General features: G+C 38.8%; 1 protein-coding gene across 2 annotated transcripts; it reads right to left on the reverse strand.

The window, feature by feature from the left end:
- Nucleotides 1-1187: 1187 nt before the first annotated feature.
- On the reverse strand, nucleotides 1188-20168 carry LOC133858057 (uncharacterized). Of its 2 annotated transcripts, none has more exons than XM_062293481.1 (11): nucleotides 19291-20168; nucleotides 18317-18593; nucleotides 17950-18135; nucleotides 17295-17447; nucleotides 11750-12217; nucleotides 8451-10820; nucleotides 5150-5355; nucleotides 4902-5057; nucleotides 3313-3547; nucleotides 2464-2771; nucleotides 1188-2199 (listed from the first exon to the last, which is right to left on the reverse strand). In XM_062293481.1, exons 1-11 carry the CDS (start codon nucleotides 20004-20006, stop codon nucleotides 1893-1895), a joined length of 5382 nt encoding a protein of 1793 aa, XP_062149465.1. In that variant the 5' UTR covers nucleotides 20007-20168; the 3' UTR covers nucleotides 1188-1892. The 2 variants fall into 2 exon arrangements, with proteins under 2 accessions (XP_062149465.1, XP_062149466.1); XM_062293482.1 differs by having other exon boundaries at nucleotides 18317-18555; nucleotides 19291-19409.
- Between the last annotated feature and the right edge of the window lie 6132 nt (nucleotides 20169-26300).

The raw sequence follows: 26300 nt of genomic DNA on the forward strand, positions 1-26300 counted from the left end.
GAGCTTAAACCCTTCAAACATGGATTTGTTCATGTGATGTGTGTCAATAATAGTTGGACTAGTTTTCAGAGAATGGTCTAAGGTTGTTGAGCCATCTCATATGTTTCTCAATCCTAGCATAAGAAAGCCTTGCGCTACAATATCTAGGCCTTGTGACCTTGTCTGCCCAGTCTCCTGCTACGATACCATGCAGGCATGAAAATGGTTCAGATTTTTTGTTTCCATCTTTATGCACATACTTATCCATTCTGGGTTTTGTGCGGTTGAAGTTTGCATTAGGGTTTTATTCCGTTGTTGGTTGAAGTTTGCATTAGGGTTTTAATCCGTTGTTGGTTGAAGTTTGCATTAGGGTTTTAATCCGTTGTTGGAGTCCACTGCTTCTATCCTCTATCTGGTCATTCACGCAATGGATCATGCCTCTCCACTTCTCTCCTCTCTGTTTTTCTTTATTTATTTATTCTTTTCTTTTCTTTTTTGAAGAGATAGTAGATCAATTTCATTCAAACTAAACCAATTTTTCTTTATTCTCTCTTTGCTGTCCAATTCTGTGGCTTCTTTTACCATATGGCCACTTCAGTATTATCATCATCATCCCCACCGCAATTATTAAATCACAATAGAAACTGAATGAGACCATCGATATCATCTTTCAATAAGATGGAAGAGAGCACAATACAATGATGTCACCAGCTCATGTGCTTTTAAAAGGAGTCAGATTACCAGAAATATTTGAGTTAAAAAACATCTGAAAATTTTCTGAATATCTAGGTTGAGGAACATCTGAACTTTGCTGCCGCCTATTTCTTTTTGTGAACAACAAGATCATTCCTCAAGTGTACAAATGGAAACAACCTCATTCTATCTAATCCATTGCATATCTTGTTCCAATATGTTACTGCTTTTCAGCTTGAAGGTGTATATTAACCGAACCGGGCACTTGGATGCAGCATGACTAAAAGTTTAGTGAAGCCCATTTAGTAGGCGATTCAACCACATTTATGGGTAATGCTAGATATTACTTTTTTATTCTACAATGGCACAACAACTCTAACTAATATTTTGGATTAATTTTTGTTAAAATATATATATATATATATATATATATATATATATATATATATCCAAAGGTTGGTTTGAGTTGCCACGTTATTATTGTGAGATAAAACCGTGACATCTAGAATTACTCATACCCAAAAAATTCAGAACATAACAATATCCAAAGACAAAATTCATCTTACATTTGGCTTTTGGAATTCCGATCTCTATGTGACAATCTCAGCATCATGTTCCTAAATGTATATTCAATACACAATACACTCCACGGTTTATTGGAGAAATATGGATTTGGATCTCCAACAATTTGCTACCTGAATTGCTAGTACACTTCACAATGTATTGAAGAACGATGGATCCGAATCTCCAACAATTTGCTATTTGAATTGCAAGCAATCTGGACAGCAAATGCGAGAAAGCCTTTATGGGACTCACCTGCCCAAGTGAGCGGGCTGTCTGAAACCTACTCGGATAGGTGAGCCCCAAAAAGACTCTCTCACATTTGTTGTCCGAATTGCTAGCAATCCAGACATCAAAAATGTTGAGATCTCTGTCCGAGAAAGAAGGTATAAATATGACCAAAACCACGAGACAAAATCTTTTATACACGTATATATACATCTCAGTTTCGGGATTTACCAACTGTACACCACGATCAAAGCCTCTGGTCTTTGCATATATAGCATTGGAAACCACACTGGGAGAACAGAGCATTGTACTTTGAATTTCTTCACAATCTCTTCTCGTCTGTGCTGGTCTTTCTTTTTCCCTACTCGACCACAGCCGACAAAGGCATCTACATGAGTGCAACATAAAAATCTTCACCAATAAATTTTCACTTATTTATGAATAGTCATTCTCAGTTTCTCACTTCGCAGAGGCTGTCTTGGATAGAGAAATATTGCCAACACTAAAGCAAATGCAAAACCAACCGCCCCACTAAATGGTTGGAAAGGGTGAGTTCCAGTTACCCAAAGAGGAAATTTGGGCTTGTAGGTTAAAAATCCACCCTTCAGTAAAACAAAACTTGAAGCCATTATCCCGGCACGCAACCCTATAGGAATGGCGAGACTGCCTTCACTTCTTTGATGTGCACCTGCCAAACCTAGAGATAAAAGCCAAAGCCCAGGTATTGCCTGTGGAGACCTGAAATCCCATCCAAATAAAGGAGTATTACATTCTGACTACTAGGGAACAATAGAAGCATAAACTCCAGAAAAGTATTTCACTAATTTCCAGATGTAAGGAAACATGTCACAATTAAGAGAAGAAAGTTCTAGGGGACATGCTTTGGACGATCTGGTTGGAACCTTAGAAATAAATACAAGCCAAATGTGATGGTTAATTGGAAACTGATCACAGACACATACAAAGGCAAGCAAGATGTCACTCAGCAAATCAATAATATACCTCTGGAATAACGAAAATGCAAGCCCTGAGATAATAATTCCTCGATGGTATCCCAGATCCACTTCAATTTCCTTAGGCAACCATGATCTGAAAAGCAGTTCTTCCACAAGCGCAACACAAGTGGCTGTTACAAGTCCTTGACCAGCTACCACAAGCATTTGCCCATATACTTTCAACCGTGTTAAGGCATCTAAAGGAGATGGAGTAGAAGGCCAAGAGAGATTCACACAACCAAGTAATGCATTGACAGAATTTATTGATAAAACAAGCAGGACTCCTCCAATCAAGCCCTTCAAAAAGTTATGGATCTGCAAGCAGGGAGCTCAATATTAGCGCATTTTGGCCAAGATACACAACGCCAGAGAATGGTATATACCCCCCCTCAAAGACCACAAAATTTAGCAGGATATTGAATGAAAACAAGATGAGGGCAAGTGCATTTATTGCGGAATGAATGATATGTAAAAAAAAAAAATGGGTGCATGATTTAAGCTGCTAAAAGGATTGTGTGTTTGCATGTGCTTCTGAGTGTGTGTGTGTGTGTGTGAGAGAGAGAGACAGTACATATATGTATCCTAGATCCTCACAACATTTTCTCCCTATCGAGCTGCTGAGACAGCTCAGAACTGCTGTCGTTTTGACAGAAAAACAAGTCGAAATATGTACCACATATACATCTTCAATATAACAAGCTAATTTTTTTTTGATAAATAAGAGAGATATCATTAAAAAGCGCAAAGCGCAATCAAGTACACAGGAAGTATACAAGAAAGGCAACTAGGCTTCAATATAACAAGCTAATGACCCTACATCTAGATTTCGCCAGGCAGATTTAGCTGGAAAGCACACCTTTTGTGATGATGTCAAGTCCAGCCCATATTGCTCAAGTGCATCTTCATACCCACGTATTCTTCTCCCCCATAACATAACAAGGATCATAATAGCAGTGTAAAGGCCACCAATGCAAAAAAGCTCAGCTATTCTTGAGGAAGAATTTGTCGTCCAGGCCCGCATCAGTGTAGGAAGCAATGGAACAGCAACTGGGGACCATAAAACAAGAACCATGCCGACAAACCCAAGAATCCTAAGGAAGGAGAAAGCAGGATTGTCAAGTTAATATAAACACTGAGCAGAAAAATACAAAATTCTACAGATGTATATATCTATAAAGAAAATAAAAGTTCACAGAAAACTGACACGAACATTAGAACCAAAACAGCCATGAAAAGATATGAGATTAAGAATCAAAACTGCAATTTATGGAGCATATAATAGATATTTACATAAGTTCATCATTTTGAATCCCCAAGAAATCTAGTATATGTAACATCGACCGAAATCATGTTAGTATATGTAACATCAACCACATACCTGGCTCGCCTTTAAAAAGAGTCTGTTAACATTGATTCAGTTGTTTAGTTGCTCTTCACAGGTGAAGGAAAAAAGAAGCAACGATTGTTATATTGCCTTTGTCAAGGAATAGAATTCTAGTATGGTCCAGGCACTGCGACTCAACAAGGCCTTAATTTAAACTATGAAGGCACTCATTTAGTTTTGTAGTTAAATATTTGGATACAATGATTAACTGCTTAGTATATCCTAATTGTGTTTTTTCTTCCTCTAGTACATGTTCCTTCACATAGAGGTATATATTTTAGCTGCATCCTGCACTTTGCAATGTATTGCAAATTCTGAGTACAACTGCATAATACATACACCATAGCCCCGTAACTTTGGGAGAAGGGGTGCCCCCAGCCACTAACAAGTGACAGATACATGTATCTTTTCAAGTTTCCCAAAAAACAACCCATTGTTCCATTCGATTTTACTCCATGCAACAGTGCCTAACCAAATCATTAAGAGTTGGGCACATGATTACTTTTCACCTCTGCTACAACTAGCACCCTATCTTCTATTTAAAAAACAGCAAAACATAATTATTTAAAACAGATCAATAGACAACCACAGTGGAAGGAAGAGTTAAGCACAGATGAAAAAAATAAAAGCAGAAAGAGTCAATTTTGCATGGCCAAGTTGCAGAAGCACATGGCTGAATCAAATTTCTAATCAAATGCGAAGAGCAACAGATAACAGAAGTTGCACTCCAATATGTAAAATTACGGCTCACATATTGAACCTCCAATCTGGATTATATATGCATAAGTGAATAAACTCTATAGCAAGCTAGGGAGAACATTTCTGCTGAAGCATGTTAAAAAGAAAATAGATTATAACGATTACCAGTAAACAGCAGTCAGGCTCCCCACCAAAATTGACAGAATTCATAATATGTGGATGGATTAAATCATCACAGACAGATTACAACAGTCCCAAAGATGGTAAACTACTAATGTTCAAGATGCATTGGTTTAAATCAAGCAACATTCTTTGACAGAATGGAGGGATGGTGGACTGTGACATCAATCAATTTAAACTACCTCTGAAAGAAGGGTCGTTCAGCTAAACGAAGAAACAAGATAAGCTTTTCAGTCAAACTCATTGCACCCCGTAAACCTCCCCATAGCAAAGCCAGTTTGCCAACTAGCTTCAACAAGCCACCTTTTTGACCCAAATCTGCCAACATTGAGACTAGCCTATTTCATGTAGGAAAGAAAAGAGTTAATATAGTAAAAGTAAAACAAGAACAGTTTAATCCACACATAACATATGTGTTACATGTTAAGACCTTGCTTGATCCACTTCACCATCTTCGTTCATAGGTACTACTGGACCAGCAACTGACATGGCTTTCTCAGCAAGGCTTGTAACTATGTTATTCTGGTCCTTTTCAGATACCGACTCCTCAAGCTTGTAAGGCCCCTGATGATGATTATCATTCACCTTGAAGGATTTTGATGAAATTTCAGCAGTATCATTGCCTTTGTAAAAACCCTGTGTGTTCATACATAGCAAAAAGTATGAAAAGTGCACAAATACCAAGAAGAAAAAAGTCAGATTATAGAAAAAAAATCCTTCTATGGGAGAGTATAGGCCAATTTCCTGTTGCAATGTGATATACAAGTCTATCACTAAAATATTGGCCAACAGATTGCTTCCTGGTCTAGATGAGGTTATTAGTCCCAATCAAGGGGCTTTTATCCCTAGACGAATATATTATTGGCTCAAGCTTTGGTTAGTGAATATCACAAGGAAAAGGGGTCTCCTAGATGCACTTTGAAGGTTGATTTGATGAACGCATACGATTCGGTTAGCTGGGATTTCATCATCCATTGCCTTGTCTGTTTTGGTGCTCCTCTCAATTTTGTTGGATGGGTCAAAACCTGTATTTCTACTCCTAGTTTCTCTATTGCCTTGAATGGATCTCTTGTTGGTTTCTTTCAAGGTAAGAAGGGGCTAAGGCAAGGAGATCCAATATCTCCTTATTTGTTTGTCTTGGCCATGGAGGTTCTATCTCGGTTGCTTGAGGCAGCTTGCAACAATCTTGACTTCCAATTTCATCGTAAGTGTTCTTCTCTCAAGTTAACTCACCTATGCTTTGCTGACGATTTACTTATATTTTCAGCTGCTAAGGTAAGTTCACTTCGAGTATCAATGGAGTTTTGGCTGAGTTTGAAGGGTTGTCAGGGTTAAAGTCTAATCCAGCTAAGAGTTCTCTGTTTGTTGCTGGTTTGACTTGGCCTGAGAAGAGTGTTCTGCATGAGTTTATGCAAGTTCCTGAAGGGTCTCTTCCGGTTAGATACTTGGGAGTCCCTTTGATTACGGGCTCGTTCAAGCACCTCTCGTTTGCTGATCGGTTGCAATTGATTTCTTCAGTCCTTTTCAGCTTACAAGTGTATTGGGCCCAGGTTTTTATCCTCCCTAAGGTCATTTGTTTGCTGGAACATAAATTGAATAGGTTCTTGTGGTGTGGCCAGGATACTAAGGCTAAGGCTAAGGTTGCTTGGGAGAAGGTGTGTGTCCCTAAGAAGGAAGGAGGGCTTGGTCTTAGAAGGTTAGAAGTGTGGAACAAGGCAGCCATGCTTAACCACATTTGGAACCTCTTTGCTCGAGCGGGTTCCTTGTGGGTGGCCTGGGTGGAGATGACTTGGCTCAAGGGAAGGAGTTTTTGGCAGGTCTCTGCCCCTCATCCCTGCCCTTGGAGGTGGAGAAAAATACTAAAGCTGAGGGAGATAGCTAAACAGTTCATCCATTTCAAAATTGGAGATGGGAGCAAGGTTTTTCTGTGGTTTGATAAATGGCATCTGGATGTGTGCTTGATTGATAGCTATGGATTCCGGGCTGTATATGATGCTGGAAGTCAGCTTGAAGCAAAAGTCTCTTCTATCATTTGTAATGGAGATTGGTTCTGGTCTGGTGCACGTTCTGAAAGCGTTGTGGCTACACAATGCATGCTGCCAGAGGTGAAGATTGGGGGCACTGACATGCCGGTTTGGAACTCTAAGAAGGGTGTCTTTTCTTGTTATGAGACTTGGGATCTTCTTCGAGAAAGGAGGTCTATTGTATCTTGGTGGAAAACGGCTTGGTTTTCTAAAGCCATTCCTAGACATTCTTTCCTCCTTTGGTTAACCTTCCGGGATGCTCTTCCTCCTAAGGATAGAATGTGCCAATGGGGGTATGGAGGCAATAGTCTTTGTCCATTCTGCTATAGGAGACAAGAGAGTAGAGACCACTTATTTTTCAATTGCAGTTTCAGTAGCCGAATCTGGAGGAAGCTGATGTCTTCTTGTTTTATTAGTGATCTGAAAATGGAGTGGGGGGATATAGCAACCTGGAGTTCCGTTGCTCTTAAAGGACAGGGTCTATGGACCACTTTGTGCAGGCTGAGTTTGGGAGCTGCTGTTTACCACATATGGAGGCAGTGTAATGACCTGGTTCATGGGAATACTCCTCAGACAGAAGAACAGATTGTTGCTCATGTTAGATGGGAAGTGAGGTCGAAGATCATGAATAGCGGTTGCTTTAAAGATTCAGTTAGAAACCGGAGGCTGTTGCAGGAATGCAACTTGTAGGGTGATGTAGTTGTTAGCTCTGTTTGTTAGAGAGCTGGTGTTTGTGTTTTGTTGGGAGCCTGTCTGTATTGCAGATATGGCTTTTGTGTTTGATGTTGCCTGGTGGTTTAGCAGGTCTTCTCCCCTGTTTGGGGTGTTTGTATCCAATTTTTACTGGAGAGACTCTTGTTCATTGTGTTTGGTATAAAATGTTTTAATTCATCAAAAAAAAAAAAAAAAACGCAAGCAGAACTTTAATATGAAAGAGAAAATAAGAGAATAAATCAACACACAACTAAGAGGCTTATATTTTTCGTGAGGAAGATATTTAAAGGAAGTCGCAATAAATGAGAAGACCAAGGATAAAGGTTTTTTAATTGCAAATTGGATCTCCTCTTTGGGGGTGTGATTATTCAATAAAAGGATATAAGATATCTCAAAAAGAGGGAAATACTGAGCAGCGGAAAACCAAACCAGCTCATGTATGTTTTGAGAATATAACAAGTACTTAACAATCACCACAAATATTAGCGACGTTTTACTCTCAATGAGAATAGACAGTTTATTAAATTACTAGTTATCTCAAAAGTTTAACTTAATGGGAAATAGTGAATTTAAATAATTTAATTAGTATTCTAACACTTACATCATGTGTGAATTCAAACTCTCCCCTCAAGAAGTGAGGCCCAACACGTGACGTATTTAATTGAAATTGGGGTAAACTATATAATTAGGGTTCGAACTCAGAATCTTTGCTTTGATACCATATTAAATCATCAGTTACCCTAAAAGCTTTACATAGTTAAATTTCTAAGCGTATGAAGCACAAACTGCAAACAAGATTGATGTAACAGACACACCACCTAGATCTACAAAGATATTTACAGCAAATCTAAAAAATAAATCCTCAGTCCCCTCTAGCCATGGAATCCACTTTACTCAGCCATGTTTTCATATAAAACTTTAAGAAAACAAATGAAGAAAAATATGAAAGCATTAAAAAAGAAAAAGAAAAAAAGAAGACAAACAAACTATTACCTGCTGCTTCACCAGTAAAGCAGATGCCCCTAGAGCAGCTGTAACAGCACCAACCATGACAGTGTTATTCTTTAAGTATCCCGATTCATCTTTTCTCTTTTCTCCGCTCAAGGTACTGTCCAAACTAGTACTATGACCAGATTTATCAAAAGAATTTTGATCAGTCTCTGCCACGCTGACCTTACAATGAGTTTTTTCCCTAGACTTATTGGCTTGAACATGGGTCAGAACTTCTCTCTGACTATTACCATTTACAGTAGCAACGTTGAAAGATTTCCTTAAGGCAGCTAAGCTAGAGCCTACAACAACTCCAATTGGGAGCGCTCTTCTCAAGTAGCTCGTGTCCTGAACAGCAGAGGAAATGGCTCTAATAATATGATCTCCATGAAGAGTACCAAGTTTTTCTGAAGTACATTGAATACTACCATGCTTAACTTCCACACACCGAATATGCTCCTTGTCATGTCCAACAGCCAACGACACAGCATTTGCCACAAGTTCCAAATCTCTAGCAAGCCTGGGTTTCATTTCTTTCATCTTAGATGTAGTAATCCTACGACCAACTTCAAGCTTCAAAGAATCCATAACAATACTTTTCACAACGTGCATCAACTCCTCTAGTTTATCATCGCTGATTTCAACTTTGCTATTCATATGGTTAATTGTTTCATTTTCTGAAACTTGTTCCTGTTGCTTTTCCATATCAAATATTACATATGGGGGTTCAATAAAGTTGTCTGTATCGTTTGATTTTGCAGGAACGTGAGCCTCAATCTGACTCTCATCAACATAATGAGTTGCAACATCACTGGTAGAGATTCCACTATTTCCTGGTTGTTCCAACAGCTTCCATTGACCTTCTTCTGGAAAATAGTCAAGCAATAGAGCAGTTGTTGTATCCAAGTCAAGTGATTTAGTATGTTTTTTTGAAATTAGATATTGACGTAAGAACTCGTTAGGAAAGGCCCCATTTCGATTTGCAGTTATGTACGGTGGAATACTACTTACATGTCTAAGCTTTTCTGGATTATCAGCAAGTACTTTACTACCAACTAATTGATCCTTCTTTTCATTTTTGTCCTTACTTACATTGATATTGTTCTCACTAGCCCAAGATCTATCCATACTTTTCCCATTAAAGGAATTGAGGTCGTGCATGGTTTCCTCCACTACCCTTCCAGTTCTTGGAACATCCTGTGACTGCATGCTATTCTCACGGTGATTATATACAGGAAGGTCACCTAAAGTATCAGACTGCATGCTTTGTTCACCTTCACTCTCTCCTTTCTTTTCCAACTTGTGGTCAATAATGCTAAGTTTCTCATCCACAGAATCAGTTTTCTTGTCCTCAACACTGTTCCTATCCTTGAATCCATTTTCCTCATCCCGACCCTCCTCCAACTGAACTATCATATTTTCTATTACACCAAAAACACTGTTAACAGCCACTTGGGTAGAATCATCCACCTCTGTTAAAGCATCCAATGCTTGGTATACACTGAAGGTGGGGGGACTAGGATCAGACGAAATAGGCTTAGCTTGATCCTGAACAGGCTGCATACTTTTATTGTCCCTCTTCTGATTATCATTACCTTCCGCTTCCAATGCTTGGGCCTCAGAGGAGGACTCAGTAGGTACTTCTTCTGTTATCCTGGCCGATGCCACCTTACTTTGGTCAGTTGAAGAATCTATGGATTTCTCTTCAGTTTTCAGGTTACTATTATCCTCTTTTGTCTCTGTTTGAGCTATTCCACCATCCTGGTCTTTGTGCTCACTAACTGTTGCTTCCTTGGTGCTACCTGCGTTCTCAGCCTGACTGGGAAAATTCAGGTTAACACCTGTTTCTGATTCCTTTTCACTGTAGTCAAGAACTGGAGCAGGTTTTTCTTTAGAGAACTCAACATATTCATCATTATTCCCCAACTCACTGGTGTCTTTCCTGACTGAACCAGATATATCAACTTCATCACTACTTGCTGATTGAGACTCGCCAAAATTGCCAGTTCTTGTTGATTTCTCTGAAGAGAGATCTGATTCCATTTCTCCAGTAGGTTTGTCTGTGCCAGGTTGAGTGTTATTCAAGCTATCTGCAAGTTCATCAGGCTGTTTTATTTGGTCTGAAGAATGATGATCTTTATCAAAACCTTCTGCACCTGATATTCCTCTGACTTTTTCTTGAATCTTTGACCTTAATCCTGATGAAACATCAGGGATCCGAGAAATATCAAGGAGTCCATCAAATTTTAAGTGTGTGCCTTGGGTATGCATAATTCCACTTACAGCAGCTGTAAGCTTTCCACGAACATCTTCTGGCACAGCATCTTCCAAAGCTTTCATAAGTGTCTCTCCTTGATCCACAGCAGTCAAGACCTGGTATATTACTAGATCAATATCAAAAAATATCCAAAACTATGGTAATTAAGTAACAATGTGACTGTAAATACATGTGAGAAAGTGATGAATCTAAATTAGTGTACCATTTACCCACAGTCACCAAGGAGCCAAGAGAACCACCAAAATTTCTGAAAATACAATACATTCTATCAAGTAGCTAGTAGCCTTGTTCTACATAATTTACTTAACTAGAAGAACGTCGTATTTATCCTAAAATTTTTTACTCCCCCTCCCTCCTCCAAAGGTAGATACAGCTCTACTTGTATCAATAAGTCTACCCATGACAAGGCAGATAGAAAATCAAAATATTCCTCTATAGCTGCAGAGTCCCCAGGTTCTGCACATATTCGTTAATGCAACCCACTTGACCACAAAGCATGATAATGAAACAATTACTAATCAACATTTCCAGCAAGAAATTTATCCTTTAGAAAAAAGGAAGAAAACAGAACAAAGAGCAAAAAGAACTATTTACAACAACAATGTAAAATACCATCAAAATGCTGGTAATCCAGATTACATAGATTAATAACTACAGCTAAGGCAAGTCATAAATCAATAGAGCAATATATGACCTACATGAAACAACGCGCATTAAAGCATAAATTGTCAATACCGCACTAGATTTTTTTTTATAAGTAAATCAACCTTAATAGAAAGCATAAAGGGGCGCAAACCAAGTATACATGGAGTATACAAGAGAGACACCCAAATACGGCACTAGAAAATTTTAGATAAGACCAATGACAGAATATCATCCTCAACTTTGCCCGTAATAAATTTCTATGTTCACTGCAGATGCATAGAGCACATAAGATGATGCAATTACAATACTGAATATTAGTATGATAATGGAAGTGGCATCATGAAGAAAATATCATAGACCAGAAAATTCCGAGCATTACCTTCTTTTTCTTCTCTTCTGTCAGAGTACCAGGCATGGTTTTATCAAGCATACTCATAACCACTTGTGCTGTCTGTAGCACTTGACCTCTTTCGCTATCTACCGAACCAACTTCCTCCTCCTCAACCAATTCTGCATCAACAGGGCTAATCTGCTGCACAGCACCATTTTCCACTTCTTGCAGTCCTCTGTCTTCAATGTCAGAATTTCCTTGTGAATCGCGTCTGGACCTTAAGTAGATGCTAGCAGCAGTATCACTCTGTTCAAGCATATCCTTTACAGGATCCACAGTGTATCCATTCAGAGCAGTAGACTGGGAGAGATCCCAGAGCTTGTCAAGCTCATCACTTCTTTCAGATGTTCTGCCTTCTACAAGAGCCAAGCCTTCTAAAGGGTTGATCGTAACATCCACATCTTTCAGGAGAGGATGACGACCCTTCAGAAGTCCCAGCTCCACTGCTGTAAGCCACTGCACGTAACATATATCAAAACATCACTTTTGCAAGAATGCAGGGTTAAATTCCACCAAATTTTCCAACTGGGGCTTCTTTTAGGGGAAAAGACAGAGCACTAGAAATATATATTTTTTTTTTGATAAGTAAGAAAACTTTATTAAAATAAGCGAAAAGCGCTCCTAAGTACACATGAAGTATACACAGGAACACCCAGCTAGCTCACAGAAGAAAACTCACAAGAACCTATGCACACACAAATCCCGAAGGCCCCAAAAACCCAAAATCCAGAAGAAACTCCCATAAAGCCCAAACTACAAAATACATCCCAGAAGATACCCCCACCCAAAAAACATGAAAACACCCCCAAAACCTTAAACCCGAAATACAAGCAAACCAAAAAAACAGAGGGAAAAACCCAAGAACAACAACCCTCACAAGATCCTGAGCAAAAACCAAAAGCCTTAGGAACGACCCACAAACCAACCCAAGCATACAACTCTACAACATAAGGTTCTTTCCTTTCCTACTCCTCCACTCTTATTTGGAATGGGGTTATCGAGAAGATTGAGCATCGACTGGCTAGTTGGAAAAGGTTATACCTATCCAAGGGTGGTAGGGTCACTCTTGTTAAGAGTACTCTTGCCAATGTGCCTACTTATTTTTTGTCTCTGTTTCCTATCCCAAGGAGTGTTGCTTCTCGCATTGAGAAGTTAAAACGAGATTTTCTATGGAGTGGGATGGGTGAAGAGTTTAAATATCACCTGATGAGTTGGTCAAAGGTTTGTACCCCAATTTCAGAAGGGGGGTTGGGATTTCGGAATCTGTTGAAGTTCAACTGCGCTTTGTTAGGCAAATAGTTGTGGCGGTTTGGTATAGAGAGAGATGCTTGGTGGAGAGTTGCGGTGGATTCCAAGTATGGCAGTTTGTTTTGGGGGGGGGGGGGGGGGGGGGGGGGGGTGCTCACGTGAGCCTGTTGGTGGGTTTGTGGAAGAATATTAGGAAAGGGTGGGAGACTTTCTCTAGTTTTATTAGATTTGAGGTGGGGGATGGACGTAGAACAAAATTTTGGCATGATCTGTGGTGCGGGGATATGATTTTGAAGGAACCTTTTCCTGTTCTTTTTGGTATTGCTCGGGTGCAGGATGCCTCCGTAGCGGATAATATGGAGATTTTGGGCGGTTCTATTCAGTGGAACGTGACCTTTATTAGAGAGGCGCATGATTGGGAAGTGGGTGTCTTTGCCTCCTTTTTTCAGGTGCTTCATTCCGTCACAGTGAATAGAAATCGTGCTGATAGGCTTTGGTGGGTTCCTTCCAAGAAAGGTGTGTTCAAGGTCAAGACCTACTTCAACTCCTTGAATGGCTCTGAAGGTAGTTGCTTTCCTTGGAAGAGTATGTGGCGGACTCAGGCTCCCTCGAGGGCGGCTTTCTTTTCGTGGTCGGCAGCCCTAGGCAAGATACTTACGGTGGATAATCTCAGGAAGAGGAATATCATCGTGGATAGATGCTGCTTGTGTAAGAGAGATGGGGAAACTGTGAATCACCTTCTTCTTCACTGTGATGTGGCTTCCACTTTGTGGATTCACGTTTTTACTCGGTTCGGTATGTCTTGGGTTATGCCTAAAAGAGTTATCGATTTATTTGCTTGTTGGTGGAAGTTTGGAAGACCAAGAAGTGCTACGGTTTGGAAGATGGTACCTATATGCATTTTTTGGTGTGTTTGGAAAGAAAGAAATCTGAAGTGTTTTGAAGATCAGGAGAATTCTATTGAGGATATTTTAGCTTCGTTTTTTCATACGCTGTATCTTTTTGTCACCTATGTCGATTAGCTTTTCTGATTTTCTTGTTCGTTTTTCTTTTTCTAGTTAGGTGTTTCCTTTTGTATACTTCCAGTGTACTAAGGGGCGCCTTACGCTTTCAATAAATCTATTTATTTATCAAAAAAAAGTGAAAGGCTTAGTGTCGCCATAGTTGATAGAGCTATGTAGATTCAGAAGCTCCCTCTTGCCTTTGGACTTTTGGCGCGATATTATCTTGTCACGCTGAAATTCTTCTTCCATGGCATCTCGAATTGCCAACGCCTCCTCCCCAAAAGCACCCTTTGACGCCCAATCCAAAGGCAAAACATCCCAAAAATCAACATCATCCTCCCAAACCACAATCTCCCCGTTATGATCAAAACCGATTGGCCAATTCCGAGATTGGGAGAAACCCTTACCCTCAACAGGAGAAGAACTGGAGCAGCCTCTAGGAGGGGAGGAATGCCCGACTATCCCCCCATCAAAGACCTTCCGTGGTGAAGAGGAAGTGGTTGGCAAAACCAGGCGAGGGTTGAGAAACCCCTTTCTAAGAAAGTCCTTCTTCACTGGAGGCTCAGCAACCTTCTTCGCTGGAGTCTCTGCAACCGAAGCCTTCTTAACAGCTAAGTCAGCGACCATCTTTGAGGCTTTCCGGGAATCTGAAAGTAGCACATCATTCCACTTCCACGAAACCCGTTCCCTAAGAACCCTCGTCTTACTGATATACCTCTTAAAAGGCTTAGAAACCACGGGAGGAGAAGAGCGCAACTTCTCCCCCAACTCAGTAGCTCCAGCGGAAGGAGAGGCCGTGAGTTGGGATATTGCGAGAGAAGCACTGAAAGACTTAGAGGCAGTGACTCGGCTAGTATCCACCTTCAAACTACTAGACCCTCCCCCTGAAGAAGAAGACCGAACTGGAAAAGCCCCTGGAATTGCCGGCGACAAGGTCTTTGGTAGAAAAGACGGCGCCGGAAAGGCAAAAGACGCCCCTAGAACTGCTATACCCTTCCCCAACGAAACAGCCTCCAAACCCCTAGGAGGAGGACGCGCCAGAGAGAACCCAGAAGAAGACGAACCAACCGGAAGAGCCCCTGGAACTGCTGACGACGAGGGCTCCGGCCGAGACGGAGCCGAAAAAGGAGGCGTCCCTGGTTCGATCGCCGTATGAGCTTTAGGCTTCGGCAAAAGTCGGGCCAAGCGAAAACCAGAACGTTTTCGACCCAGGCCAGACCCGGCAAGCCGGCGCAAAACCACTTTCAAACCGTTGACCAGCTTGCTCCACGTGCGCATCATAGAACGTTCAAAATTCGAATTTGAACGTGAGGAAGGCTTCTTGTCCAGCGAATCAAGAGACCGGTCTTTAACCAACGGATCATGTGGGCAACCCACCGCAAAGCTCAAAACTTGCTCAGCATGAGTCGGCGCCGGGAGGGGATCAAGAGCACCCGGCTCCTCCGGCGAAACCCTCAACCTGGAACGAGGTTCCCCCACCAAGGGCAACTTATTCACAACAGAGGTCGGAACCGAGCACAACACCTCCGCAAAGGACGGCCCCGTCCACTTTGAGGCCAAGCCCATACTTGGCCCTAGCACCTTCGCATCCTTCTTGGTCGACGAAGACGAAGAGCCTTGCCCGCTACCCACCGTAGCAGAGAGGAAATCGACAGCCTTACGCAACTCGCCGGAGAATTTCTGCCATCCCCACCCTCCACGACCCTCAAAGATGATAATGAAGCCTTTCCGACCGCCCAAACCAAATACTGTCGCCTCTATGAATCGCCCAGTTCTGTTCCCACCCCTCCGAGCAATCAGAATTTTCGAACCTTCTCGGAAAGACTTGACAAATTCTTGATCTTCCAGAATACCCATTAGCACCTCCAACATCGACGCTAACCAATTAGAGCACTGAGCACTCAGTACGACCTCACCCAGAAATTTATTTCTCTTCTCCACCACCCTCAGTACCGACGCCCCATCCAAAGCCATGAATACAAAAGACTTCGCCTCCACAGAAAATTTCTTCTCCATCTCGCTACACCCCCTGAAAACAGACGTCCAAACCTGAATGTTTACATCGCCGAGACAGTGATACACCCAACCAGAGTAGCACCGACTGACTTCCCTACGAGAAACACAACCTACAAATCCTGCAAACCGAAACTCGGACCCCAAAAATGCACGAAAGCTACTAGCAAAGAGAGAAGGCGAGAGGAATCGGAGAGAAACGACCCCTAGTTAATCTCACTCCTTGTCATTTTCACTCAAAATTGAGAAAATCCTATCCATTAACAACCAGAGAGAATCATATTAAGAGTAGTAGATTGTGAAAAAGATATGAAGCACATTTACCATGATTGATAAGTTGAAAGTAGAAGAAACTGATAACTCCAAAAGTTGCTCTTGACAAGTCAAATAGAGGTGAACTCCACAAGTGCTTGAAAATATGAAGTCTAGTGTAGGGTACTTCAAGTTTGAAAGGCATAAAATAACTGTATCTTTATAAACAATACCAACCCTTACCTAGGGAGGCCCTTCTCCAAGAGGTATCACCAAGAAGTATTAAGTACATGCCTTAGCCTTATAAAAGTATAAAGACTATACAAAGGTGCCCAAATAAGAATCAGACTTGACATTTCTAGATTTTTAATATGATGCCCCCCCCCCCCCCTTCAAGAAAATTGAGCCCCCTGAAAGGTCTATCTTATCATGATTCTCCTGTACCTTGCATGTACTTCTCTATAATATCTAGATTAAAGATTGAAAAGGGGGAGTATGATTTCCAGATCATGGTTTTTACTGTTTTTTAGCCTACAAAATTTACGGCATAGCATGATATGGTAGGTAACGCAAAACTCAATAATATACGCACCAATTAAAATCATTTGAATTTAGACAGAGCTCAATTAGAAACAAAATCATGTAGCTGACCTGCACTATGGGACTGAGACTTCTAGAAAGAGTAAAAACAAAAACAAATTACAGGAGAATCCCATTTTATTAAAAAATAAAAAAGAAAAAAGAAAGAAATCTACCCTTCCTTGGATATCGAATAATAATAAAATCTGAAATTTTCCCTGTTGCAAGACATGGACTCAGCATAGATGAAATTTTATCTACAGATCAACAAGGCTCAATCAACGCAAAGAACAATCAGAAGTGATTCAAAAAAGTCAAAGTTCAACATGGAAAGGAAATTAAACTCAATGATGAAGCCATATCATATACTTATGTTGTCAATACAACAAAAGAGCGCCTTACTTTTAGATCAGATCCCAGGAAAGTTAAACTATTACCTCCATCATAACATGCTGGCACCAGGATGTAACAGATTTGCCACTTCCAACAACACTAGATGGCACACAAGAACACAAGAGCAGGCTTGTAAATGGATTTTCTGCTATCAAACCGCGTGGAATAGAGAATAGTGGCACCATCCCATTGTCATTCTGATAAATTTACGGATTTTCAACTAGTTAGAACTTTTTTTTTTCCTTGTTGGTGAGGTGGTGGGGTAGATAATTTCAAATTAAGTAATAAAAGTATCTATGATGAATTTGTTCCGAACAAAAAAATAGGAAATTTGCAACCTTGTTTGCTAAGAAAGTTCAACAATGATAGCTCATAGGTCCCATTGTTCCAGAAGCAAATGGTTTCCAGAAATGTTCTTGGAATAAAATATTCATTTCCTTTTTCATTTTCTTTCTTCTCTTTTTATTTCTAATGTGAAACTTGGTAGAACTTAGCAAAGCTTCAAAGTAAATTTTAGGTAAATTATTTCTTTCCACCTAAAATTTTAATTTCTTTTCTTCCCAAAAAAACCAAGAAATTATTTTGTTGAAATAAGCAGAGGATCTATAGAAAGATTTTTAAACAGTAAGCAGAAACAAGACATGACTAATCTTGTACAAAAATTAAAGCAAATTGGAATTAAAGTCAAAGAAATTTGACCTGTATAAAGAGAACAGGAATCTTCACGTTCCCAACCACATCTCTTGTGCTAGACTCAGAATAAAAATCTTCTAATGCCTCAAACCCATATGATACCATAGATATTGCTTTTTCAAAATCACGAACAGACTTTGCCAAAAGAGCCTTCTCCACGTCAAATCCTTTTGCTTTGCCTTGAAATAGTTCCTAGAAATTTAGTCATTCATAAGCATAAGTTACAACCATGAAGAGATACATCACATTCACTATATGGCTGACACAAATTCGAAGCATACCAAATCGATCATTTTGTTTCTTCAAAGTTAAAACATTCTAGATGAGGGGCATTTGAACCAAAAAAGAGAGAAGGCTGAGAGCAATCATTAACCTTGTTATATCTCAGAATATCTATCAGTCCACCAGTGAGCTTCTGATCATTAGCCATGCTATGAGGAGAGGACCTTGTGGCCTCCTCCAAGTCAAAAGGATTGTCTATGCAGGTGGCAGCGGTAAGCGGTGTTTTCTCTCCAGATTCTGCCAAGTACTTTGTCAACATGTTTGCTCCATATCCCCAGCCAACACCCATCAATGTTGTCCACGGCCTTGCCTTATTGATGAACTCTATAGCTGTGGATATATCATCGCTGTCAGCAGCCGTAAATAACCTACATAAAATAAATAGAAAAGAAGGTCCTACTATCAGCTGTTTTTGGAAGGAAAAAAAAAAAAACTGGATTAGATAATTCTCTGGTACATGAACCTGAGCCCGACACTGACAAACACTTGGAATGAAAAGTCAGTGAAGGTCTCCTCCCCCATACCCACGAAAACAGAAAAGATCAATTCTAAGTCCAACCCACATGAAGAGCATTGACTGTTTCCTTATCTTTTTTTTTCTTTTTCTTTTTCTTTTTTTGCTACTTTCATGGTAGCCTGGTAGGTAAATACAACTGACTCACCCATACAGGATTGAACCCATGAACCTCTGCCCCCTTGTTTATGGGCGAAGGAGATGCATTAGTTCCAAAGACCATTGGTTCTATCTTTAAAATCACTCTATTCTTGAACTCTCACCAGGATGATTCCAACCAGTCATACCAGTTCAAGATAACCAATTACTCGAAAAGTTCAATGCAATAGAGAACAGTGAAACTTATTTGTTTGAACAATCACAATTTAGTTTCTATTCAACCTTCACTGACTTTTAGCTCGTGCTTAAAGCAGGACACCACCCAGCACGAGTCCCTACTCCTATCAACATAAACAACCCCCACACCAGAAATTGCAATGGATCTTACTATCATTTGTCACTCAGGCGGAAAAGTGAAAACAAGCAAATAAAAAGCAAAGACAGCCGCTTACCGCGCCGTGGTGAGAGGCGAACCGGCACACCCCCTGGGGTTCATGACCACAGGAAAACAACCGCGCTTGAGCGCCTCACAAACAAAGGACCTCACGTTCGTCTCCATGCTACCCCGTGGCGTCCCTGGCACAAGCAACAACGTGGTGTCCAGTCCACGCTCCTCCTCCAAGTCCAAGTTCGCCGGCCAATCCAACGATATCACCCCCCCGTCCTCCGTGCCCACACACACCCTCTGATACTCCAATCTCTCCTCCTCCGAGCTCGCCTGAAGAATCCTCATCGTCCCGCTGTTCAACCTCACGAAGTGCCTGTTCTCCTTCAGCAGCTTCTCGTTCACGTCCTCCAACACCTCCCTCCCCGTGAACGACACCGACGGGCACCGCAGCAGCACGAACCGGTTAAACGGCGTCGGACTCGTGAACAGGACCCACTCTCCCGGCGTGCTCGGCTTCGACGACCTCGAGAGGCGAAGAGCCACGCCGGAGGCGAAACCGAGCGTCAGAGGAGCGACGAATTCCAAAGAACTCAGGGAATGGAATTGAGAGATTACGTTGTGGAAAAAGTCTTCGAATTGGGATTGGACTGCGAGAATACGAACCGTTTTGAGCCTCCGGCGTCGGAAGACGCGGAACTCGCGGACTTGGAAGCTGTGTCGTTTGGGTGAGAAGAAGAGGGGACTGGGATTGGTGGGAAGCCGAGTTGAGGCGAGAGTCATAGTTGCGGGCGTTATCGTTTGTGAACTCTTTGACAGGGCTTTGTGATGATATAGAGTGGTGTGGTGGGGAAGTAGAACATGACAAACAAGAATGGAAAGCTTGAAAGCTCGAGAAACGAAGTGGATGGCTCAGACTTTGCAGAGAGTGGATCCCACCGATCTCAAGTTCTCAACCTCAACGGTCCTTATTCTCCTTCATTTTGCCGGCTTAAGTTACGTGTTTGAAGTCCTTTCCACTTTTCACTTTAGTCCCCGATAAAAGTGGGTTTCTCCAGAAAGTGGATCCCACGGTCCTAATTCTATTTTTATTTTTATTTTGCCGGTATTTTCACTTCTTTCCCTTTGACTCCCAGAAAGACGTTATATTTAATGTTTTTTTTTTTTTTTAATATGTAATTTTTAAAATCATTTTTATATCAAAATTTAATAACGACCAATTACAAATCTAATGAAATTTTAAAAATTACTTCATTATTAGAAATATATAAAAAAAAACAAGTGTATAATGTCTAGAATTAGTACTCTACATATACCCTTACACATTTTTTACACATCTCTTTACAATTAAGTTTCAAATCTACGATACACAAATTTGTAAACGAAAAATATAAGAAATGTATTTATATCATTTCTCTTAATTTTGTCGGTATTTTCACTTACTTTCCTTTATGTTTATATATATATGAAGCAATTATTTTTTAATAGATACAAAATTTTCTTTAAACAATTTAGTCTATAAAACTATTATGTGTTTTTTGAGCATTTGAGAAGCACATAATTTTTAATAATTTTTTTTTTTTATGTATTTTTCACGTGCTAATTAAAAAATTATATACTTCTTACATACTAAATGACATATGACAATTCTATAAACTATAATAAATAAAAAATTCCTCAAACCCAATTTAAATGAAATTTATTTGCTATAATAGAATGTGAAATGAATGGATTATTGTTTGGTTTGTGATTATTTGAAGACTTGTAATAAGTTGGTTGATTGTTGGGTATTTATTTATTTATTTATTTTTTTGGGTCTTTTCATTTTTGTTCTTTGACATATTAAGAGTAATGTTGTATGTCATATTTTTCTCATACAATCATCTCATAATAATGATGTGACAATTTTAATCAATTCTTAGATTAATAATTGTTAAAAAAATAAAAAAAAAAAGTAATGTTAGATACTACATTTTTATCTTACAAGTATCCCACAATGCTAATGTAACAGTCTTAAACAATCCAGATCAAACAATTTTTTTTTTTTTAAAAAAAAGAAAAATAAAAATAAAATTAAATAGTTGGTTAGAACTGTTACACCAGCATTGTAAGATAAAAATATAGTATATGGCATTACTAAAACAATTATAATAATTGATTGAGACTATCATATTAGCAATGTGAGATAAAAATATAGTCTATATAACTCTTACTTTTACATAAATAATTAAGAGTGTAAGCCGAGTAGGTTTTTGGAAAGAAAAATACTATAAATTATACTTTTATTCACTTTATTGATATGAAACTGTCAATCAGTTATTTGTTACATTAACATTTGTAAATCTTGTACACCGAAATTGTTTGGATTTCTGCTAATCTAGAACGCGTTCTTTTACCACTTTAGCTGCGAATAAAATTATTTATCAAACAAGTAATGATATTAAGCTTTGAAAAATGTTTAGTTTATATATTTTGTCCATCTCTTATCCATCGCCATTACATTAAATGGACAAATACACTATTGAGTATGTGAGATCACATGAATGTTTCATGTGGTCTTACATATTTAATGGTAGATTTACAAAGCAAAGGGTAAAAGATGAAAAATAGATAGATGTGTAACAATCTTTTATTTTTTAGACTCTGATTTTTAATTTTACAAATTTAAGTCTGAATTTATAATAATTGAAATTTCAGATTTATTAAATTTTTTCTTAAATAAATAAATAAAATCATATAAAGATACTATTATATCATTTTTATTAAAAAAAATAAAAAGCTAAAAAGGAAAAAAAGAGGTAGAGACTTTCACAGACAAAAGGGAGACAAATTAAGTCCACTATTTTTGTGGATCCAACTAATTGATTGACTTGTGAAGCCTGCAATCTTTAAAAGGTTCCGACAGAAAAGTTAAGTCCACTATTTTTGTGGATCCAACTAATTGATTGACTTGTGAAGCCTGCAATCTTTAAAAGGTTCCGACAGAAAAGTTGATCGTAAAAGGTTGGCCCATGCGCAATTGGAGCCCAATCTTTGTGTTATTTTGGGGGTGGCCCATGCGCAATTGGAGCCCAATCTTTGTGTTATTTTGGGGGTGGCCCATGCGCAATTGGAGCCCAATCTTTGTGCTATTTGGGGGGGGGGGGGGGGGGGGTGGACTTCCTTCAGTTGCGGTTCTCAGCTCCAATAATTGTTACTAACTTGAATGAAAGGCAGGCCCATTTTTTTAGCACACAAACTTGCGGTATATCCACTGATGACCTTATCCAGGCCCAGAAAAGATAACAAAAGAAAACGGCACACACTCTAGTAGGACAGACGATGAATGGTTGGTACACAACAGTTGTGCACCACTCTAAAAATATGAAATAGGTCTCATATGGGACCCATGTGGTAGAACCCATCATATGAGACCCGCCTATATCTCTAAGACTTTACACAACAGTTGTGCAAGAGTCATTTTTCAGGTCATATAAGGTAAAATCAACTTTAGTTCGACAATCCTTTTTAAAGAGTTTTTTTTTTTTTTTTTGCTTTTTTATTGTTATGCTACCTAAAAGTGAAACTAGTTTTAAATTTTTTTGTGGATATTTTGAGTTATTAGTTAATATGCTTTTTTTTTTTTTTGTTAAAAGTAAAAAAAAAAAAAAACTACATAATCCCTTTCCCCTTATTTGAATAGGAAAAAAAAGAAAAGAAAAGAAAAGAAAAAAAGAACACTTTGTCATTCTCTCCCAAAGTCTATTGACTTTCTCTTGTAAAAACAGACCGAAAAGGGGTGCCTCATGAGGAGCTTTTTTTACTGGATCTGCATATATGGTACCCTCATTTTGCTTATGAAGAACCCCAAATTCAAATGCAAATCCAAATGTAGTGTTCATCAAGACTATTTCACTGGGGACATACCTATCTCATCAATGCCACAGTGGTGCTACTCTTTGGCAGCTTTGGTTCAGCCAACATCAATACTCATTTTCTTGTTGTGGTTCTATTTCAAGCAGATCCGCCTTTGCACTACTCCTTTAAATTAGGAAAAACTTCAATTTACCCCCACAAAGTTATTACTGATTTGCAATTCTAACACCAATATTTCAATTTTGTTAATTGCACCTTATTAAGTTTTAAAAAATTCCAATCCATCCCCTTCCGTCTAAATCAACCGTTTGACTTAACGAAATCAAACAAAAAGATGAAAATGCCTTCGTCAAAACGCAGTATTTTGTGAGGGCCTTTTTTTTTCTTTCTTCTTTTTTTTTTTTTTCCAGCAAAATGCTGTGTTTTGCACTCCCTGTCTCCTTCAACAATCGGCCGACACAAACCCTAGCCCGACGAAAACCCGTTAATCCTCACTTGAAAATTGTCCTCCATGGAACATTGAAGTCTTCTCCAAGCCAAAACGGCACCGTTTGTGTGACAAGCCCTAAAACTCGTCGGGGAAGACGGCCTGGATCGTCTTCCAGACCTGGACGAAATTCCTCCGATACACGACCCGCTTGCCGCCAACCGATCAACGCCATCTTCCCCGACAACCCTCTCCTCGACAGGGCCATGATGTTTTGTACCAAAATGACACCATTTTGTAAAGGGAAATTTTGGTTTTGGTGTTTCACAAAACAATGCTGTTTTGTAGAGGGCATTCTGGTCCATTTTCATTCCTAACAGGCACGTGAACGACATGTGAGGCAAATTTCGTTAAATCAGACGGATGATTTGGACGGAATCCCTAAATTGAAAATTTCTAAAACTTAATGGAATGCAATTAACAAAATTGAAACATTGGTGTTAGAATTGCAAATTGGTGACAACTTCATTGGAGTAAATTGAAGTTTTTCCTTTAAACTATTATCTAAAGTAGTCCCTCTCTTGGCCTACGAACCAAAAACCAGACGGGTCGGGCCAATTCTCAATAGTTCATAGGTTTTTCATCGTTGCTTTTGTTGTACCGAGATATTTATTGGGTTGTCCACCCATATTTTGTGTGTTTTTTTTATTTTATGTTATTTCCCATCCCCCTTTTTCTTGTAGTTGAAAAAAATATATATATTTTTTAGGATTTGACAGTAGTAAAGTTGTTCCCCTTTTGTCAACATATTTCTTGATGGTGGTAGCTAACCAAATTACGTAATAAACTAACAAAGTAGAATCCAAAGAACTTATGGTTCACAAGGAGGAGGAAATATAGGGAAAATCGAATCTCTTTCCAAGTTGCTCATGAACCCTAAATTAGGTTGGGCACTCATGATTAAGTCTACTGGTGGATTTTATTTGTGGGCCAAATCAAGTTCAAAGATTAACTTTTTTTTTTTTTTTTTTTTCTTCTCTAAATAAAATAAGAAAAGAGGTTACAAGGAAGGATCATTACCACTCTGGATTCGAATAGAAGAGAGAATGTGAGAACCCTTGAAAATGCTACCAAAAATATGATTGGTAGCAACCCACTTACCTAAAGCATATGCCCTAAAGTTGGCATTACGTGACACCTTCAAAGCCTTCCAACATTGAAAGGAAGAAAGAAAAACACTAATATCTGAAACAATATTACAAAAACACCAAGAAGAAAAAGTTAGGAGGACTGATAATAGCTAAGGTCACCAACAGAGAGTCTCCCTCTAGAGTAAAATCAACACGACTCAAGGTAACTGATAACCGAGTAGCAAGTAACGCTGCAGTAGCTTCACCCAAAAGAACATCAGAGGAATATAGGTGTTGGGTTGCAGCCAAAATAATGGATCCAGAGGAATAAAAAATGGTGACAGCTGCAACAGAAAAAGAGCCCCTAATAGTAACATCAAAGATTAACTCATTAAGCCTTTTTAACTTCAAATCATTATTTGCTCATTTTGTCAAAATTTGACAATACAAATATAATTTTGTAACTAAAAAAGTTAAATAAAAAAAAAAAAAACAGATTATTAGTAGAAATAGTAACCGCCCTATTAATTATCATATGTCTCTACATATATATTGTACATATAAGTGAAAATTATATTCAATGAAAATTGAAGAGAATCTTTCATCCTTTTCAATATTTTTTTTCCTTCAAAAAAAAGAAGAAGAAGATTATAAATTCATTGAAGAAAATGGATTACCTCAGTCATCAGATAGCTGATCCATTGTATTGATATGCAGTTAATTAAATATTTAAACATAGTATTAGGAGCATTTAATTAATAGATGGAACGGCTGCCTGACAAGGCTGACATTGTTTCATAGATTGATAACCTAAAGCACATGCCTAAAACCTTAATAATCTTAGAATGATGATTAATATATGATCTCGGCTTGAAGTTGTTAAGCAGTAAGCACATGCAGCTGAGCCTGATTCTGGGCCCTTAAGCCCAAAGATACAGAGACACTTCTCGTGGGTCTTCTCAGTTTTATGTCTCTATATATATATATATATATATATATATATATATATATATTCATACTCTATTCATTGCATGTCCTGCAAATATAAGATTAAAGATTGTGTTTCAAAAGGAGAAGCAAAATCCATTATCGTCTCTGTTCATTGATTTTGACAAATCCTGACTATCATCCAACCCTCACTGTCGCTACACATCTAAGACAACTTTGTTTTAGCAAGGACATGAAGAATCTTGATCAACACCCTTGTCTCTCACACTCTTACTGATTACTCAGGCTAATTAATTAATTTCCTATTTTTTATTTCTTTGTCTTTTATTCAAAGTGTTATTAATACTCATTAATCATTCTCGATCGTAACAACATGCAGTTTGGCTTAATTAGCTAGTATAATCCCACCTTATATATATCCTTGACACAAAAAAATTATTTCTCAATCAGAAATTAATTAAGTTGTCATAAGATGACAAGATGTTGTTCGGTTCCAATCATTTTCTTTATTTGATTTAAAGAAAGCTTAAAAACATAGAAGAAAAAATTGTTCTGCCTATATATATATATATATATATATATATATATATTCATTATTTCCGCTCTTGCGCTGCAACTTAATGTTCATGAATAAACGTGTCATTTTTTTCTTCTTTCTTTTTTTTAGTTTTGATTTCATAGTTATACATATAGTCGATAAATTCTCTTGGAATGGCA

This window comes from Alnus glutinosa, chromosome 14 (genome assembly GCF_958979055.1).
Source record: "Alnus glutinosa chromosome 14, dhAlnGlut1.1, whole genome shotgun sequence".
Lineage (NCBI taxonomy): Eukaryota > Viridiplantae > Streptophyta > Magnoliopsida > Fagales > Betulaceae > Alnus > Alnus glutinosa.